This window comes from Choristoneura fumiferana, chromosome 4 (assembly GCF_025370935.1).
Source record: "Choristoneura fumiferana chromosome 4, NRCan_CFum_1, whole genome shotgun sequence".
Lineage (NCBI taxonomy): Eukaryota > Metazoa > Arthropoda > Insecta > Lepidoptera > Tortricidae > Choristoneura > Choristoneura fumiferana.
In genome coordinates this window covers 18,918,433-18,937,737 of record NC_133475.1, presented here as the reverse complement: position 1 = coordinate 18,937,737, position 19,305 = coordinate 18,918,433, and the positions used below count along the sequence as shown (strand labels likewise).

General features: G+C 38.1%; 1 protein-coding gene across 1 annotated transcript; it reads left to right on the top strand.

The window, feature by feature from the left end:
• Positions 1-574: 574 nt before the first annotated feature.
• LOC141427097 (uncharacterized) lies at positions 575-10,546 on the top strand. The gene is made up of 4 exons (XM_074086330.1): positions 575-735; positions 2,993-3,749; positions 7,509-7,664; positions 8,970-10,546. Exons 1-4 carry the CDS (start codon positions 647-649, stop codon positions 9,087-9,089), a joined length of 1,122 nt encoding a protein of 373 aa, XP_073942431.1. The 5' UTR covers positions 575-646; the 3' UTR covers positions 9,090-10,546.
• The last annotated feature ends 8,759 nt before the right edge of the window (positions 10,547-19,305 follow it).

The window sequence follows — 19,305 nt, the reverse complement described above, 5'->3', positions numbered from 1 at the left end:
TTTTCCTATGCGAAAAATTACGCAATTTTGGAAACTTATCTTTGGCTCATCATTAATTTGACCTGTGCAGTGCATATCATGTATGTACAAACATTGCATACTTGTACTATTGCTTAAACAGACAAACGTATACTTCCATTTTGCAACCATCCACAGAAAATCAGAGTATCAGTTTGATCTGCTCTAGATTAAACTGGATACTTTCTATTGTGTACTTGTACCTACTTTTTGTTCCCGTGTATCTTTTATCTATTTATCTTCCCTGAGACCATTTTCATATTATCCTATCCGATATCGGTATCCTACGCCGAAATATTATGAAATATGATCCGATATCGGATCGGATAATCTGAAAGACAAGGTACATATTTCATACATTTTACTTGCCCCAATATCGGTATCGGCGTTCGATACCGATATCGGATCGGATAATCTGAAAACGCTCCGAGTATCTACATTTATGTTCTCTTTGGTCTATAATAAAACCTTTTAATGAAACGGCTCTGTTTTAACAATCCGTCCAAAGAGATCGAGAACTAACTGCCAAGAAAAAAATAAACCAGGAAACGTCAAAAATGACTTAATAGTGTGTCTAAACAGATTTTCAAACATTAACTTGAAAAAAACATAAAAAAATTCTTGTGAAATGCCAAACCCGAGGCGACGCAAATTTTTGGTTCAGAATGATGGTAACGGAAAGAAAACGACAAGCAAGGGTGCGCCCGCGCCGGGCAGGTACAGTCAACAAGCAGCGTCACATACTCACACAGTGATCTTTTAAACATTTGAATACCTGAGCGACCGAGCTCTGCGTCGGCTAAAGTTTTGTCTGAGAAGAACTTGTTCATTGCTGTGAGGCAATCCCACTGGAACCATGTATATTTCTGAGATTAAATCTATGCTATGTCTAGCTCAGGGTATCAAACTATCTCTATATTAACTTTTCCAACGCTCGAGCGATACTTCATTCGTTATTGAAAATAATAAAGCTTAACAAACAAATGGACTTACATGCGCATTTATAACATTACTAGCTTTTGCCCGTGGCTTCGCCCGCGTGGAATTCCCCGTGAACTGTGCATTTTTCCGGGATAAAAAGTAGGCTATGTCATTCCCTGGCCCATAAACTATCTCTTGACAAACATACAAACACACAAAACACACACTTTCGCATTTATAATATTAGTATGAATTTAGGATTGAGGAGGATTATTTACGTAGTCTGCCTAACTATCCTGCACATAAAAGACCAAGGTGTAACAATATATATGGCCAAAGAGTATGGACGAGCATACTGCCCAGTATTTTAAGTGGATTTCCAAGTAAACTACAAATAAAACTGGAAAATGTACCCGGTAATCAGATAAGACGTGTCCTCAAGCGATATTTCCTAACTAAATAAATAAACTACATGTGTCTATTCTACCTATTTTGCTAATTAATAATGTTATATTGTATTAATACTAACAATTAATAATAAAATAATAACTAATTGTATTAAAGCTCCTTACCTCCAATAATCTTTATTACCCGAATTAAGATTAGAAGTTAAGCTATGTAGTTTAAACAGAAATAATTTTCAGAGAAATAAACAGTTTACATTTTTTTTAGGAAGAAAAGATTAGGTTTTCTTGTTAAAAGATATTATATTTTCTTACAAGTATATGCTCCGACCGGGGATTCAACCCGGGACCAAGCTTCGTAGTCAGGTTCTCTAACCACTGAACTATGTGTGTGAGAGTTTTAAACAGTGTTTTACCCAATGTCCCTTTGACATCCTACAAACAAAACTATGCTTAGCCCACGTATAGCCAAGCCCCGAGCATTTTCTCATCTTTATTCATCATCATCATAGGACGTCCACTGTTGGACATAGGCCCCCCCCCCCATAGACCTCCAGTTGCCTCTGTTGGAAGCGGCTTGCATCCACCGTGAACCCGCGACTTTAACCAGGTCATCCGTCCATCTCGTTGGTGGACGTCCTGCGCTGCGCTTGCTCCGCGGTCTTTATTTTCTCAGAGAAAATACATGTGCTAGACGTCAAGAATAACATGACAGAAAAGATAGGCAAGCAATTTACTTGATCTAATTTTCTCTCATAAGACTCGCTAATGAAACTTTTAATGAATAGGGAAGTGGAAGAAAACGAGGGGATAACAAACTTCCAGTGTGTGAAAATCATTATGAACACCTACCAAGTGCGAGCCGGGCTCGCACACTAAGGGTTCCTTTTATATCTCTTAAAAATGAACTCACTAGATCTAGAAAAGTTTTATTTTCTAAGACCGACTGACGCTTGACCGATTTTTAACATCAAATTTGTTGATATGCAGAATATTTCTTACTATTATTATTTGAAATTTGATGTTTGTATGATTAAACGGAAACAAAAATAATTGGTACCTACCTACGTTCCTTGTAATATATTACGTACAGTCGAGTTCATAAACTTCTGAGCAAAAATTTGATCAAAAATATCTGAATACGACTCTATTGTCAACGGCGTAGAAGCGTGTTCAGATATTTTTGATCGAATTTTTTCTCACAAGTTTATGAACTCGACTGTACCATAATTGTCACCAATCGTATATAAATCATATTATGATGCCCACATAGACATTATCATTTTTCAATTACTTGTGCAAGGTCCACCTGGATTGCTACCACTATCTTGCTCGCTAATCCTGCCGTGAAGCAGCAGTGCTTGCACTGTTGTGTTTCGGCGTGGAGAGTAAGACAGCCGGTGAAATTACTGGTACTTGAGGTATCCCATCTTAGGCCTCTAGGTTGGCAACGCATCTGCAATACCCCTGGTGTTGCCGTTGTTTATGGGCGGTGGTGATCTCTTACCATCAGGAGACCCACTTGCTCGTTTGCCATCCAGTCGAATAAAAAAAAACTCTAGATACAGATTTTTTAATGGAAAGAGATATTAATCATCAGCAGTATGTTTCTCCAGGCTAAATTACAATTGTATCTGAACTTCTTTCAGCCACTCAATCTCTGACATGAAAATAAAAATGGGAAGACAGAAAAACAAAACGTTGCCCAATTCCCCGAAAGCAAGCGGTTTAGAAATGGTGCCCGAGCGAACCGAGAGCTCTTCTTCTATCAACGACACTCGCATGACTCTAGTGGACAAGGACGTTACCGCTAGTTCCAGTAATATCGACCTGTGCAACATATTCAGCTCTTCCAGCGAGCTGTTACCATTGACTCCACTATCCAACGTGTCCAGAGAGATTCTACCAGCAGCGAATCACTCACCAGGCCGACGGATGGGGAGACAAGTCACCTGCAAACCACGGCAGCACCGCGTGAAGGTCCGCAGCCCAAAACGCCGCATTGTAATGCTGGATACTGCAGCCGAACTCAAGACTAGAACCATAGCATCCGATGTGATAAATTGGGCGGAAGAAATGGAGCTCAACCCGCCTGTTTTAGAGAACCGTTTTATTGAGAATGAGACGATAGAGTATGAAAGGAATAGCGATCATTCGTTGGATGATATGTGTAGAATATGTCACGGAGGGGAGAGCTTATCTTCTGAGCTGGGGCGGCTGATCTCTGCGTGCAATTGTCGAGGAACGGTGGGAAGAGTTCATGTCAAGTGCTTGGAGAGATGGCTGACTGAGTCAGGGAAGACGCGCTGTGAGCTCTGTGGCACTCGCTACGTTACCAGGCGGGTACATAAGTATGGCGTCCCGAAAGCTTTGGTCATGTGGATTCTGAGCCAGAATGCTAAGCAGGTGAGAAGTTTAGTCATCACTTACAAAGTAAATATATGTGAATAGAACCAATCATATTATGGTACAGTCAAGGGCAAAGATATCGACACGGCCAAAGTTGCAAAAATATGTATACACGGCCTTAATGTTATACATATTTTTGTAATTTTGGCCGTGTCGATATCTTTGCCCTTGACTGTAAGTCCGAAGTGGTCTGATGGTTTGATTTATGGCTTTTCGAGCAGAGAATCGCGGCTCTACATCCGCTCGTCCTCTGTGTTTTTCAAAATTCGTGTGCGAGATTACATTTCAGAATTACTGCGAGCTTTACGGTGAAGGAAAACATCGTCAGGGAACCTGAACAAATTTGCGAAGCATTTTACTGAAGTAACAATAATAGGTAGGCCTCCAAAATAATCAACAAAACAACCCCGAAAATGATCGAGGTTTTGATTGCACCGGTACGGTGATGCTCGTGGCAGCCAACGTGTTAATTGCTTGTAGCGCACCGTAGGTATTAACTATCAAACCATTTCGTTCCTGACCCACCCTAGAACCTTAGCACAGTTATCGTTTACTTATCTGGGCGATGTCAAATGAAATAGGTCACGATACAATAAAGAAGCGTTTACACCAATAATGTGCGAAGATGTGTTGCGGGGATTGTGTTTTTCACTGAACAATAGAAACGCTTCATTTACACATCCTCGCACAGCACATCTTTGGTGGAAACAGCTGAGCGGAGCGAGGCGAGGTAAATGAAGCTATTGGTTCACGAAAAACACATTCTTCGCAACACATCCTCGCATATTTGGTGCAAATGCAGCTTTATCTCGATGACTGGTCGATTGTCTCCACTTCATTATGCTTCTACAGAAACACAATTCTAAATAGTTAAGTAAACTGAATTTACTTTGCGCTTTCTAAATATTCAAGTTTACATTTCAATATGCCACTTTGAAACATTATCAAAACGTGCAAGCTTAAATATTTCTGAATAATTTTCCTTATAAAAATATCGTCAGGTTATAATCATATTTTTCGACGGTAAAAAAACATCTATATAGCCATAATTGAGACTTGAAAAATACCCGCTATTATTTAGTAACCCGATATTGCTCTGTGGGCAGACATGTTTAATCAAAAAGATATCTTCATTTTTTAGACTGAGAAATCTCGTAGACTCGTATTGAAAGTCCTTTTGCTATAAAAAACACCCTTATTTTTTTATATACAATTTTATAAAAATTTTTGGACTATGAGGTACTGACGAGGCTTGAATCATGAACTTTTCTCAATTTTGTGAATTTAAGGGTTTGCTTTACGTAAGGTGATTCTCCAGTTACCACCCATACTTGGTGATATTTTTTTTGTCTTGTGAAAATTAAGTCTTGAGAAAGAATCACGGATTGATGCGATACGTAATAGTTGGATTAATGTGTGTATGTAAACTCTTTATTGTCCAAAAGAAAAGGCGGACTTCAGCATTTGAGTGGATGAGAGGCTATCAGATAGGGATCGAAAAAGAGTGAGTTTAAGAGTCAGAAGTAGTGGAAGCTGCAATACAGTGCTTTAAAGAAAGAAACGCAGCTTTATAGTACGATGATGACTCGTAAATCTATTTTTTATCACACTTGCTCGTAAACAGTGTCGAAACATGCAGGCTACCTTGGTTGCAACCCCCCAAATAAAACCCTCGACCTTAATGTGCTTGTCATGAAACCCGTGGTCGGTAAATGAATCATTGCCCGTACTAATTTTCTCGTCATGAAGCTCAAGGACGGTAAATGAATCGGTGCCCGTACTGAAGCTGTTACGCGTGCTGCTGCAGGACCACATGGAGGAGGCGGAGGGCGGCACTGCCAAGAGCGCAGCCTAAGGTGTCGCCAATATTTGGAAGAATTATATTTTTTCTTTTACAAATATAAAATGTTACTCGCAAATGTGATGAAAAACATTGTATGTCGCACGGGCGGTACTAGAATTACGAACATCGACTCATTAAAGCCCTCAGTCTTCGACTTCGGGCTTCTAATAGACTCTCGTTCGTAATTCCTTATTTACCGCCCTTAAGACACAATGTACTATTAATAATTATAATACCGATCACTTAACGCATGCGCTAAACAATGAACTTTTAATATCCAGTACAGCTGGCATTTTTCTCCCTCCACTGGATTAAGAGTTATACTATTATTATGTATTTTCGCACCCTTTGTTATATGCGAAACAAAACAAACAAGTTTCCCGAAACAGTTAGCGCCTGTATCCATGAGGTACTCATAACAGGAGTTGCCTTTATCTTTACCTTTGCACTATCCTATCCGATTGATGCTTCGAACTCGTGAACTATTAATTCTGCCAGTTGAATTCTGTTTCCGGGATTTTACCAAAATGTCCATAATATTTTTTTAAATTTTCTAACATACACAACATGTTACATGTCTGTTACATAGCGGTTGAGATTTTGGAATCCAAAAAAGTAGCCTAGTTGTCAATACATCATCATTACTGCTCGAAAAAAGATAAACAATAAGTACAATCTGGTAATTAAAGGAGTGGCCACACCGCTGCTTTAAAAACGGTGACGGTACGGAATCGCAGTGACGCATCGTATGCGCACCATTTTTATCGCATGCTCTCCACACCGCTGCTTAAAATACAGAATCGCAGTGACGTGCCGTAAACGTCAGGGCTTAACCGAACAAAACTCGTGATGTTTACGGCACGTCACCTCGATTCCGCACCGTTTGCGTATTTTAAGAAGAGCGCTATGGCGCTCCTTAGTGCTGAACCGAAAATGTCCTGCAATATCGTTTCATAGCACTAAACCAACATTTGGTTACTATTCGCGTTTGTGAGAATAATATACGCTATAACCTCCCTAAGTCCCCGCGTACAAAATTTTGCACATAATGTCCAATCAAATGTAAACTATTCTTGATTATCATTAAGTTTAAAATTCTTGCATTAAACATTTGACGCCGGGTCTCAGGAGGATAATGTGAGCAAAGATTTATTTATTACTTACTATACTGTTCGAGAGGAAAGTGCTTTGCAGCTCCGGTCATAGATGTTTTAGTCTAAACCTTATTTACGGCCACAACTTCCATTCTACTCATGCCAGTTTGATTGTTTTCTGATTGAGTTATGAATCGCCACAATCAAGTTTTCCAATATCTATAAAGCCAGGCGCTCAATAATTATAATTATTATACTAATGAAACAAAATATTCTTACCTTCTATGTGTGAAATATTGTGATCCAAATTATACGTCAATCGATCCACTATATTATTATGACATACAAATCCAACATAAATACAAAATGTTAATGCGTTTCCGGCCCTCTAAGAGCTCATTTTCAAAGAAAGCACGACGCTACCACTACCAACCAAAACGAATGACGCGTGTGTGTGTGTGTGTGTGTGTGTGTGTGTGTGTGTGTGGTGCGTGTGTGCGTGCGTGCGTGCGTGCGTGCGCGCGTGTATGCATGTGTGTGTGTGTAGATGGGCGTCGGCACATGGGCTACTTTTTATCCCGATATTCCCACGGGATAGGGATAAAATCTCGAAATAATAACCAGTGAACTTGAGTCATGAAATTTGGTTATAAAACAAACGTACGTAACCATAGAGTTCCAGATAAGAACCATTTAATTATTTCAAAAAAAGAAAATGGTTTTGACGAAAAATTACATTATGACTTGCGAAAATTATGAGACATGAACCGGGCCGAAAGTCTCCTTAATCACTTTTTGTTACCTTGTATCTATTGTCAGTTGATGGTGGACAGCCTGGGCATAATGCTGATGTCTCCCCTGGCTGTGCTGGCAGCCTGGCTGTCTGGGCGGACCCTCGCCGGCCTGATGACCCAGGAGAGCCACGTCACACCCTGGCCTCTGGCTTCGACCTTCGTTCTTGCCTGTATGACCCTTGTAAGTCACTTTGCAGTCACATTAAAAGTAAGACGGTATGTACAATGTTAATCTGGCTTGCTACCTTAATTTCAGATTCAGACACTAAAGAATGATTACTTAATTAATGAAAAAAAAAAACAACAAAAACCGGACTACCTTTTTTTCTTTGATATTTTAACGAGGTTATCAGATCCATTGTAATTCTTATATTCTTCTCTCAATTCTTTTTTTGGAATCCAACATACCTATACATGTAAAGATCGAGCAAACAAAAAGAAATTAATAACATAATTTCAAAGTCACCACCAAGTTAGTACTAATCTAAAAACCAGTATCCTAAATTATAATTTGATCATCAAAATTCAATCACCAAAATAATAGATCGGTCACCTAATAAATAGATCTGTTCTTTAATTCAATGCTTCTACCTATTCTACTAAGGTAGGTCTGGTTAGGTACGACGACGAGCGAAGCGAGGAGTGTTAGGTAAAACTGCGACTCTCAGTGCGCGAACCGAGCGAGTGAAGAGAGCGTGCCGCGGCAGCGGCCGGCGAAATACCAGAACCGATTTTTTTTTGATTATTTTATAAAAATAAAAATCAATTGAAATCAATCAAAATAAATCAATAAAACTAAAAAAATATAATTATATAGCTATGCATGAAAAATAAAAGGTACCTTGTTTCCACTGTTCGCACTCCCAGACTAACACCGCATCAACTCAAAATAATACACCATTTCAATTTAGACTTAAATCAAATTTCTGGAAGGTCTAACTAAATTAAAATGGTGTATTATTTTGAGTTGATGCGGTGTTGGTCCGGGAGTGCGTGTTGCTATTTTATTTCCTCGCAATCCGAGTGAAAATCAGAGTGTAAAACGCCTCGAGGTGTTTATCCACGTGGCTATATGAACGCCTCGGGTAAAATGGCTCGTTTTATGCTCTTGTTGTACAATCTACTATTTATTACTAAAGGAACGAGGCAAGCCTTGCTGGCCAAATGGTTTGGGCTATAGCATCTCAAGTAGAGAAACGTAGTTTCCAACTCAGGCGCGTAACTCTGAAAAACTCTTGAAATTCTTAGGTGAAATTACAGTTGAAATTTACCACGAGCTTTACGGTGACTTTATGTGGCGTAGAACTTCAATGGTGTGTGTGTAAAGTTCCCAACCCAAAATGGGCCCGCATGGGAAGCCCTATCATTCTGAGTGGAAGCCTACACAGCAGTGGGACACATATAGGCCAAGATAATGCAATTTTCTTGCGCAATATAAATTGATGAGTTGGGAATTGTAAGATGATGATGAGTTTTCTTTCCGCAGGTATGTTACTACTGCTGGATAGTGTCAGCAGCGACAAGACACGCGCTGGGCTGGTGGATCTGGTACCGGTCACAGTACGAAGTGCGGCTGCAATTCACAGACATCGACGAGATAAACTAACGTAACCAAACAGCATGTTTGCAAGGCATCACTACCATACCCTTAGTGTTTAAAGTGTAGAAATACACTGCATCGAAGTTACGCGCCCGAAATTTTGCCACTTTTACGCTTCGACATATTCGGTTGATATAGTAAAGTAGCTGGTACATATATGTACAACACTACAAAAAAAAAACACAATGTTTATTTTGCAAGTAGGCCACAAAGGGCACTTTTATATGTCACTTTTTAATACTACCAGCGCTTTGAAAAGACCATTCGAATTCCAAAGACTCTTTAGTTACTAAGCCGTGTCTTTGTTTGAAGAATAAAGATTATATCTAACTATCTATCTATTTACCATCATTGCCAAGAAGAATGCGCCACAAGAAACTGGGCAGAACGACAACTCGCCACTTGCATCCACCGGCAGTTGGTGGCCTGCCAAAACCTCGCCTTGCAGTTTGTCGTCGTCACTCCAGAAACTATCTCCCCTAATAAGTGCGAAAATTGCGCACTAGTTATCGAAGTGGTTACGCCTGCAATGCTATTTCAATCTCAAGTAAAATATTTGCTAAAATTACGCCACGTTCCTACGTTATCAACCGCGGAACGTCAGTTTTCACCCGACCGAAGTTCGGATATATGCGCCAAAATGTGACGTTATTTCGGAAATAGTTTGCTAGTTATTGAAAAAGCATTGCAGATGTAATTATATCAAAAATTGGTCGCGTAACTTCGGTAAAGTATAGACTTCTTTAATACGAAATGAAGAAGAAGATAGATATACACAGCGTCAGATTGCAGATGCTTTGCCAACCTAGTGTGTTAAAATGAAGTAAGAAGTAGTGCTTGATCAGTATTAGTGTTAGACTTTGGTAGCGATACGAACGGACCTAGCACAAAATTGTAATTGATTGATACACCTATATAATTAATTCACTCAGGCCTTACTTTGTGCAGGTCCATATTATTGAACTACACCGTTCTGCGTAAAATTCTCAAATTTTAGCGCAGAGGCAAGGTAAGGTAGTGTAGTTCATCAAAACTGTTTATGTGCCTTCGTCTGATGATGTTTTATTGTTTTATATTAATTTAGCTTAGGCTGAGATTAAATTTTGGTTGTCGCACCGTTGCGATGTTACTAAACGATGTCAAATCAAAAACCTGCTCAACATTTACATTTACAAAATTAGAGGTAGGTAATTGACCTTTTTTTAGTATGAAACACTATGTTAAGACAATTTATGCTCAGTTTGTTATTTGCATTCCCGTTATTAAAGCCAAATGTATAATTATTATTTATTCAATGACCAAATAAATAATTTGTTGTAATCCACGGCAAAACTGCCCTTTTCCGTTTGGATCCTGCGTCACTTACATTAATTTTGTTGGGAAAAAAAATAGAAAAGCAACCTAACAACCGATAACAGAGGGTCAGTCTTTCCGTAGATTGTAGCATTGGTTTGTGAAAGTAATATGATATTTTATTTACATAAAATGTTTGCTCGCTAATCCTGCCGTGAAGCAGCAGTGCTTGCACTGTTGTGTTTCGGCGTGGAGAGAAAGACAGCCGTTAAAATGACTGGCACTTGAGGTATCCCATCTTAGGCCTCTAGATTGGCAACGCATCTGCAATATACCTGGTGTTGCAAATGTTTATGGGCGGTGGTGATCTCTTACCATCAGGAGACCCACTTGCTCGTTTGCCATCCAGTCGAATAAAAAAATAAAAAATGTTAATCAGTCCACATCATATATCAGAACTGTTTTAAGTCTATTCGCTGGAGTTTTTTTTTGGATTAACTTTTATTAACTTGATTTTAGTTTTCAAAATTTATATAGAGAGAGAGAGAGAGAGAGAGAGAGAGGGAGAAACATTTATTTACACATATTCGATACACATAAAAATACATTAGATGGAAAAAATAAAAATAACATCGAATAGTATAAAGTGGACCCCACTCAGCATATATGAGATGCTTTTTAGGAGATTGCGGTGTGCAGTCGGGGAAGATCCGTTATGGCCGACTGGGAAGGGAAGGCACGGCTAGTACAGTCGAGTTCATAAACTTGTTAGCAAAAATTTGATCACAACACCAGGGGTATTGCAGATGCGATTTTCATAATCGATTATATTTACAAATCCCTAATTCGGTTTTATACAACAGTTCAGTTTGTTCCACACGGTGTCTCAAAATGAGTTGTACATATTATATGAAACCAAAATTACGCGACCGAAAATACGCGACAACTCAAAAAATTACGCTCGTCTGGCTTCACCCTAAATAGTTTAGATTGAATACGATTATGAAGTACAGACCTAGGTATGAAATAATCAAATAACGTAAATTACAGTATGGTACAGGTAGATTTAATTACTGCAATTCTCTAACAAAAAAGAAATCTGACGGAAATATCTGAACACGACTCTATTGTTAACGGCGTAGAAGCGTGTTCAGATATTTTTGATCAAATTTTAGCTCCCAAGTTTATGAATAGGCAAGGATAAAATTCAAATTCAAATTCAAATGATTTATTCAGTAAATAGGCCGCAATGGTCACTTTTACACGTCATTATTTTAAACTACCAGCGCTTTCGGAAAGACCATCATTGCCAAGAAGAATGCGCCGCAAGAAACTTGGCAGAAAGTCATTTTTTCATAAAAATATAATTACAAATAAAATACTTAAAAACTATATTATACAATTAAAGAAAAAAAAAGAAAAAATAATAATAAAAGGAATACAGGGATGTATGGGGTCCCTTAGTTACAATACTAAACACTAACTATATCTAAACTATATTTACGTTCAGTGGAAGTGTAGAATGCTTCCACCGTCATAAATTTTAAAATTAGATAATTAGAAGGCCCATTACTTCTTAACATATAAGCACGTAATTACACCGGTGTCACTGCCCAATTATTGTGAATGTCTTTCATGTTAGTAATACAGAAAGAAAGCATCATTTTCTTGGTATTTCTCGGTATTTATGGAACGGCGGAGAGTGTAATCAAATGGAAATTACTGGAATATAGTATATGGGTCATGTTTGTAATATTAAGACGTTAATTTGAAGAACTTACAATGTATTAGAAGTACAAAATGGTAAAACTATTTTGTATTATATCTAGCCTAGAGAAACATAACTGGGCCGCTTTTACAAGCTTTTTAGGGTTCCGTGTTCCGTAGCCAAATGGCAAAAAACGGAACCCTTATGGATTCGTCATGTCTGTCTGTCTGTCTGTCCGTCCGTACCTATACTGTTGAAACTTGATAAGTAGATGTATTCTGTGAACCGCATTAAGATTTTCACACAAAAATAGAAAAAAAAAAACAATAAATTTTGCTCCCCATACTTAGAACTGAAACTCAACATTTTTGGTAGCGTGTGGGGTATCTTTGGAGAGGTCTTCAAAAATGATATTAAGGTTTCTAATATAATTTTTTTCTAAACTGAATAGTTTGCGCGAGAGACAGTTCCAAAGCGGTAAAATGTGTGCCCCCCCCCCCCCTGTAACTTTAAAATAAGAGAATAAAAAAACATATAATGTACATTACCATGCAAACTTCCACCGAATTGGTTTGAACGAGATCTGGTAAGTAGTTTTTAATACGTCATAAATCGTAAAGTAAAGAAAACTTTTATATACTGAGCGGCAAAAATCTGGCCCTCAAATGTATGCAGAAATAGGTAATTTTGTATGGTGAGTGGGCCAAATTTTTTGCTGCTGAGTATATTATGTTACTTGCTGCTACGGAACCCTTCATGGGCGAGTCCGACTCGTACTTGTTTTAATATGCCTTGATTGTTGTTGTCGGGTCAAATCCTGCGCGTTTATTTTGACCCTCTTTCAGTGGTCAGATCAATTTGAACTTTGGCATATGATTTGACTAGCTTTTGCCCGCGGCTCTGCCCGCGGCTCCACCCGCGTGGTATTCGGTTATCGCGCGCTGTTCCCTCGGAAACTGTGCATTTTTCCGGGATAAAAAGTAGCCTATGTCACTCTCGGGCCCATAAACTATATCTATGCCAAAAATCACGTCGATCCGTCGCTCCGTTACGGCGTGAAAGACGGACAAACGCACAAACACACTTTCGCATTTATAATATTAGTATGGATTAATTAACTTGGATGACAATGCAAGTGTCACCAAAAACTACAGTCAGAAAAAAGCTTGTATATTGAAATTTTTGACATAAATTTATTTGGGTTGTTCCCTGTCGCTTACACTGAAGAAATGAGTCAGGTAGAATGGAAGGATTTTATAAAACGATAATTTTATTATGGTGCGCATGCGGTAGGTACGATTACCATTTTTTTAACGGTATCTCATTTGTTATTATTATTGTTTTTGCTTATTGTATTGGTACGTATTATTCTTATTTTGTTTGTATATTTGTATATAGTAGGTGTATTTTTATGTTAGGATTCTTTTATAGATTTGTGTATTATATTATTTAAAGCAATGTATTGTAGCTTCCACTATTTATTTTAATTTTTAAACTCACTTTATGTCTGTCCCTGACTGAATGCTCCTCTCATCCACTCAAAGGTTGACTGGTAGAGGTCCCTTAAGGGATAAGTTCGCCTTTGTACATATATTTAATTGTTTGTCATCTGTGTTTGTTTACTTATTTTGTACAAAAAAGAGTTTACATATTCTTCAATATATGCGACAGGAGACTGAGAGTGGTTGAAATGCTCGTAGAACTACCCATTAATCTCTATTCCATGTGGGGAACTGTCAACCCTTAATAAGACAGAGGTGATTTAGCGAACACTGGCTTTGAGTTGGAAACTGAACCTTATTAATTTCATAATACGTCACAATTTAAATTGTAATTATTGAAAATACGAATAGCTTTGAAAATATACTTTATCATTATCAGGTATATATGTATTCGATAGCTGCTTTTGATTCTGTGGTAGTATGCTCCAATAAGTGGGGCCTTATTAAGGGTTAAATAGACTTGTAATTACTCTAAAACTGTTTTTGCGAATAGCTAATAATTTATTCTTATTCTTATTATTCTTACTGACCACGTCCCAGTTCGAAAAACCTCTTAGCAATAACCTAAGCAACAATAGGAACCATCGCTAGAAAACCTGCTTTCAAATGAGAAAACTGGATTCAAATCAGTCCACCCGTTTAAGAGCTACACGGTGCCACAGACAGATACACAGACACACACAGCAGTCAGACTTATAACACCTCTCTTTTTTGTCGGGGGTTAAAAAGAAGGAATTTTTTACCAAAATCCGGATTTTAAATGCGCGACGTAAGCCAACGTAAACTTCAAACTAAAATGAAAAAAAACTGACGTATTTCATGTAAATTTAGGATCCAGACTCGATAACGACAGTCTTACAAAACGAAAGCTCAAATTGTTCAAGTTAGTGAAACGCCCTATAATAAAGTAATACTTATCTGAAAGTTTTTCAGCCGAGACACGAATTGACTCAATTAGAGTTAGACTGAAACATTTTGAAACATTTCGCGGGTTAACGGGCGTTAATTCAACTTATAACTTGAGAAGACTGATTGCGTATCTTTATTTTTAACCCCCGACGCAAAAAGAGGGGTGTTATGTTTTGACCGCTATGTATATCTGTGTGTGTATGTGTGTGTGTGTGTGTGTGTGTGTGTCTGTCTGTGGTACCGTAGCTCTTAAACGGGTGGACTGATTTGAATGCGGTTTTTTTATTTTATTTGAAAGCAAGTTTTCTAGACTAGACTCTACTTTTGGTTACCGTACTTGCATTGCGCCAACAAACTGTTTTACAATAAATTGTAATGTACGTGCTAATATTAATAAATAAAATAAATAATAATTATCTTAATATCATCCAAATTTCAAGTCGATTCCATTAATCGTTTAGTAGTTCCACCCAGCGGAGACGATCCTGGCCGGACCACCAGGATGTTAGGTACTACCAGATTATTGTATTGTCACCACATACATAAGTAGCCACATTTCAAGGCGATCCGATTACTGGAAGTGCATCAAATTTGCCATGCAAGATTTGACCCGCACATAAATAATATACCCTCAGTCAAGGTAACTGAGTTACTTACCAGGTTGGAACTTTTGTGAACATGCTACTAATGCTATATCTGCCAAAGAAATAGCAGCGAAATGAGGGCTATCGCGAATGAATTCGCCGCTAGAGGCGCTAGTGTAGCATGAGGTCTCCGAAATGTCAAATCTCATAGTTTTTGGGTGAGCTACGCAGGTTTATTTATAATTAGAATAATTTTGTGAATATTTTGAAATATCTGAAATTAAATTATGGCAATTATGCGATACGGGCAATGAATTTCTGTGTTTTGAGACAGTTTTGTCTTTCGGAAACTTTTGTCCTCATTTTTTCCGAACATAACGGGACTAAGCAACACTGGGTTGCTGGATATTTTATGGTACGGTTTTAAGGTGTATTAAATATGATTTTAATCTAAACTTGGTTTTAACGCCCGTAATAACAGACTCTGAAAGCCATACTTAAAAACCTCACGCAACAGTGCGCCATCTAGTGAGACAAAAAACGATAGCCCTCATTGGTTATGAAAAGGTTCCACCCTGGTACGTGAACATACATTACAACTATCATAAAATCTTGTAAAAAGGTAAAGTGCTTGGACGGCTTCCTGCTGTACAGTCACGTCTAAAAATATGTATACAAAAACAAGGTTCATAAATATGTAGTCATACATTGTATCAAAAATATTTATCTATTACTGACACCAAAAAATTGTATTCATTAAACTTTTTCAGTATTATGTAATCACAAAATGCTTCAGAAAGTTGCATACTTAAATAAATTCCATTTAATGTATCCACCTCGTAGGCAAATAAGTATACATGAATGGGTTCCATATACATATAACACACCAATTTGGAAAATATTTGTATACGCCGTTTGATTCATAAATATGTAAACACGATTTGATATTTGATTCGTTTTGAAGAATTACTGTTTTGTTAAGATTACATGTCTGTCTCTTTCGTAACCTGCATGCGGGCAGGGACATACATACTACGAATCCATCATCCCAGCCTATATACGTCCCACTGCTGGGCACAGGCCTCCTCTCAGAACAAGAGGGCTTGGGCCATAGTTCCCACGCGGGCCCAGTGCGGATTGGGAACTTCACACGCCACCATTGAATTGCTTCGCAGGTTTGTGCAGGTTTCCTCACGATGTTTTCCTTCACCGCAAAGCTCGTGGTAAATTTCAAATGTGATTCCGCACATGAATTTCGAAAAACTCAGAGGTGCGAGCCGGGGTTTGAACCCACGACCCTCTGCTTGAGAGGCGATAGGTCAAACCACTAGGCCACCACGGCTTTTTACGAATCCATACTCCATTAAAATGATATTATATACTGGTGACCCGTTCCGGCACAACACGGTTACGGAATACATAGACACCGTGAATCACACTATTTATTTGTGAAAACCGCATCAAAATCCGTTGCGTAGTTTGAAAGATCTAAGCGTACAGACAAAAAAAACGACTTTGTTTTATACTATGGAGTGATGAATTGAAAGTAACTCTGTCTGTTCCGGTATCACGTCGAAACCGACTGGTTTCGACTGTCAAGGGGCTGAACATAGGGTACTTAGTTTTTATCTCCAAAAGCAACCCTTAAGGGGAGAAAATGGGGATGAATCTGACTGGAGTGAGCTGGATGAAATTTGGTATGGATATATTTAATTTTTATACACCATCAAGATCACCAAATACTTGGAAACGTCCAGAGTGGTCATTAATATCGACTAAGCCAAAGCGATCAAGTTGTTCGGGTCATCCACTGAGGACAGATCCACTGAAGCATCTATAATTTGCAATCTTTAATCATTGTAATTTTAATTATAGATCTCTCACTCATCGTACGAAACACAGTAGCAGGACTAGCCAGCTCCTGCTTCACGTCGAATTCTGTGAGAGTGTGGTACTAACCCCGGTCCGAGCCCGCCCATTCGTACTGCAAACCAAGAAACTGGCTACAGTGCGGCTCTCCACACTAACAATTAAACAATATAATTAAAATAAAAACAAAAAAATGCTTAGTGCACCTTTCTGAGAATGACCCTAAACTGAAATACTAAATATTTACAAGTCAATTCAATCTAAGGGCTGTCAAGTGCGTCATAGAATAATCGTGAGATAGACGTATGCAGTGACAAGTCCGCACTGTTTTCGTGAATTGTCAAATCAGTTAAATATACAACTTACGATTCTATTCCAGTCAGACAAGGTTTGTTGTTGCAGTCTGGATACATATTTATGAATCAAACGGCGTATACAAATATTTGCCAAATTGGTGTGGTTATATGTATATGGAACCCATTCATGTATACTTATTTTTGCCTACGAGGTGGATACATTTAAATGGAATTTATTTGAGTATGCAACTTTCTGAAGCATTTTGTGATTACATAATACTGAAACAGTTTAATGAATACAATTTTTTGGTGTCAGTAATAGATACATATTTATGATGAAAAATGTGTGGCTACATATTTTTCAAATTTTTTTGTGTATACATACTTTTAGACGTGACTGTACATACTAATATCATAAATGCGAAAGTGTGTGTGTTTGTATGTTTGTCCGTACGGATCGACGTGATTTTTGGCATAGAGATATTTTATGGGCCAGAGAGTGACATAGGCTACTTTTTATCCCGGAAAAATTCACAGTTCCCGAGGGAACAGCGCGCGATAACCGAATTCCGCGCGGGCGAGGCCGCGGGCAAAAGCTAGTTACTACATAATACTATTAGGTATTTAGCTATTTATTACCCACGTTAGCAATTCCCGTTTCCCAATAAAGCTGGTGCCAGCAAATAAGGTGCGCGCAATTTTAACAACCTCAATTACGGAGCCAGGCAAAGTTTCACCTCAAGCCAGTAATTAGCCCATAAATTAGTTGCTAAGCACGGGACGTGTGAAGTTCATTATGAGTTTATGACCGTAGGTTGGAAGTCATTGGATCAATGATAACTTCGTTTTCATACACTCCCACGTTAAATATAAGAAAATTTCTGATATGGATGAAAGTTTAACTTAAAATTTCCGTACAAAACTTTTATCACGTAAATGTAGTACCCAAAATAAAATAGGGGTTACGTGAGTTTTATTCCTAAATCATAAATCATTTATTTGCAAGAATGTATTATTAAAATGTCATGTGGTAGATTAATAATATAAATCCAATTACAATCCAATACATTCTGCGAAATATTCAACTTTAACACTGAAACTGCAAGACTATTGCACGTCTCTCCGAAACAGGACATGATGGACTGATAACTAAACATATACTGATTTAACATCTATGTAATAACTTATGACCTTGCAATAAACATTTTGAATTTGAATTTGAATTAAAGTGCAAATTTTCATGAAAATCGAGCGAGCCCCCTCTAAAATCTAAACTGTTGGGTGGAAAATTTGAAAAAATTCAGGATGGTAGTAAATATATCAAATTTACAAGAAAATTATAACGGTGAAGATTGCTTGAGAATTATTAGTAGTTTAAGAGTAAATAACAGCCTAAGGTATGAAATATTATACCTAAACATGGAAGATAGTGGTAGTTAAGACCCCACTAATACTCCACGGCCAGCAGCCAGTATCATGACGGGGTGTCCTCCCGAGCCCACCTATGGCTTTCGGCGTCCCTGGGACTCTGATACTCAACGCCTTTGCGTCCTTGCAGCTGAACAGCTGGTCAGATGAGTCACGATAACGATAACGATAACGATTGACTACGGAACCCTATCTTGGGCGTTTCCGACACGCTCTTGGCCGTTTTTTTTAATTAGTATATGCTAGTAGTAATTAATTAAATAACTCCGAACAACCAATTCCTAATCCTATAGTAGGTAAGGTAATTAGAGCAATTTTGAAGAAAAAAAAATTTTTTGTTTCTTTTTTTTCTAATTTATTGAATCAGGCGTTACTTTGCCGAGGTATCTTCAATGAACTACAAGTATGAACAATTACTTTGCCATCCACGGCTTAGATAGCTACGTCTGTGCACCAAATGAGTGTTCATATAGCATCTAACATCCACTCTGGTAGCATAGTGGGTGGGTGTTGCTCTGAGAATGAACTCTAGTTGAGTTCTAGGTGAGTGGTAGTCGGATTTGCGTGATATGTGTGTGTTTTACAGTGTAGAAGAGTTGCATTGAACACTCATTCAATTTTGTTACATAGACT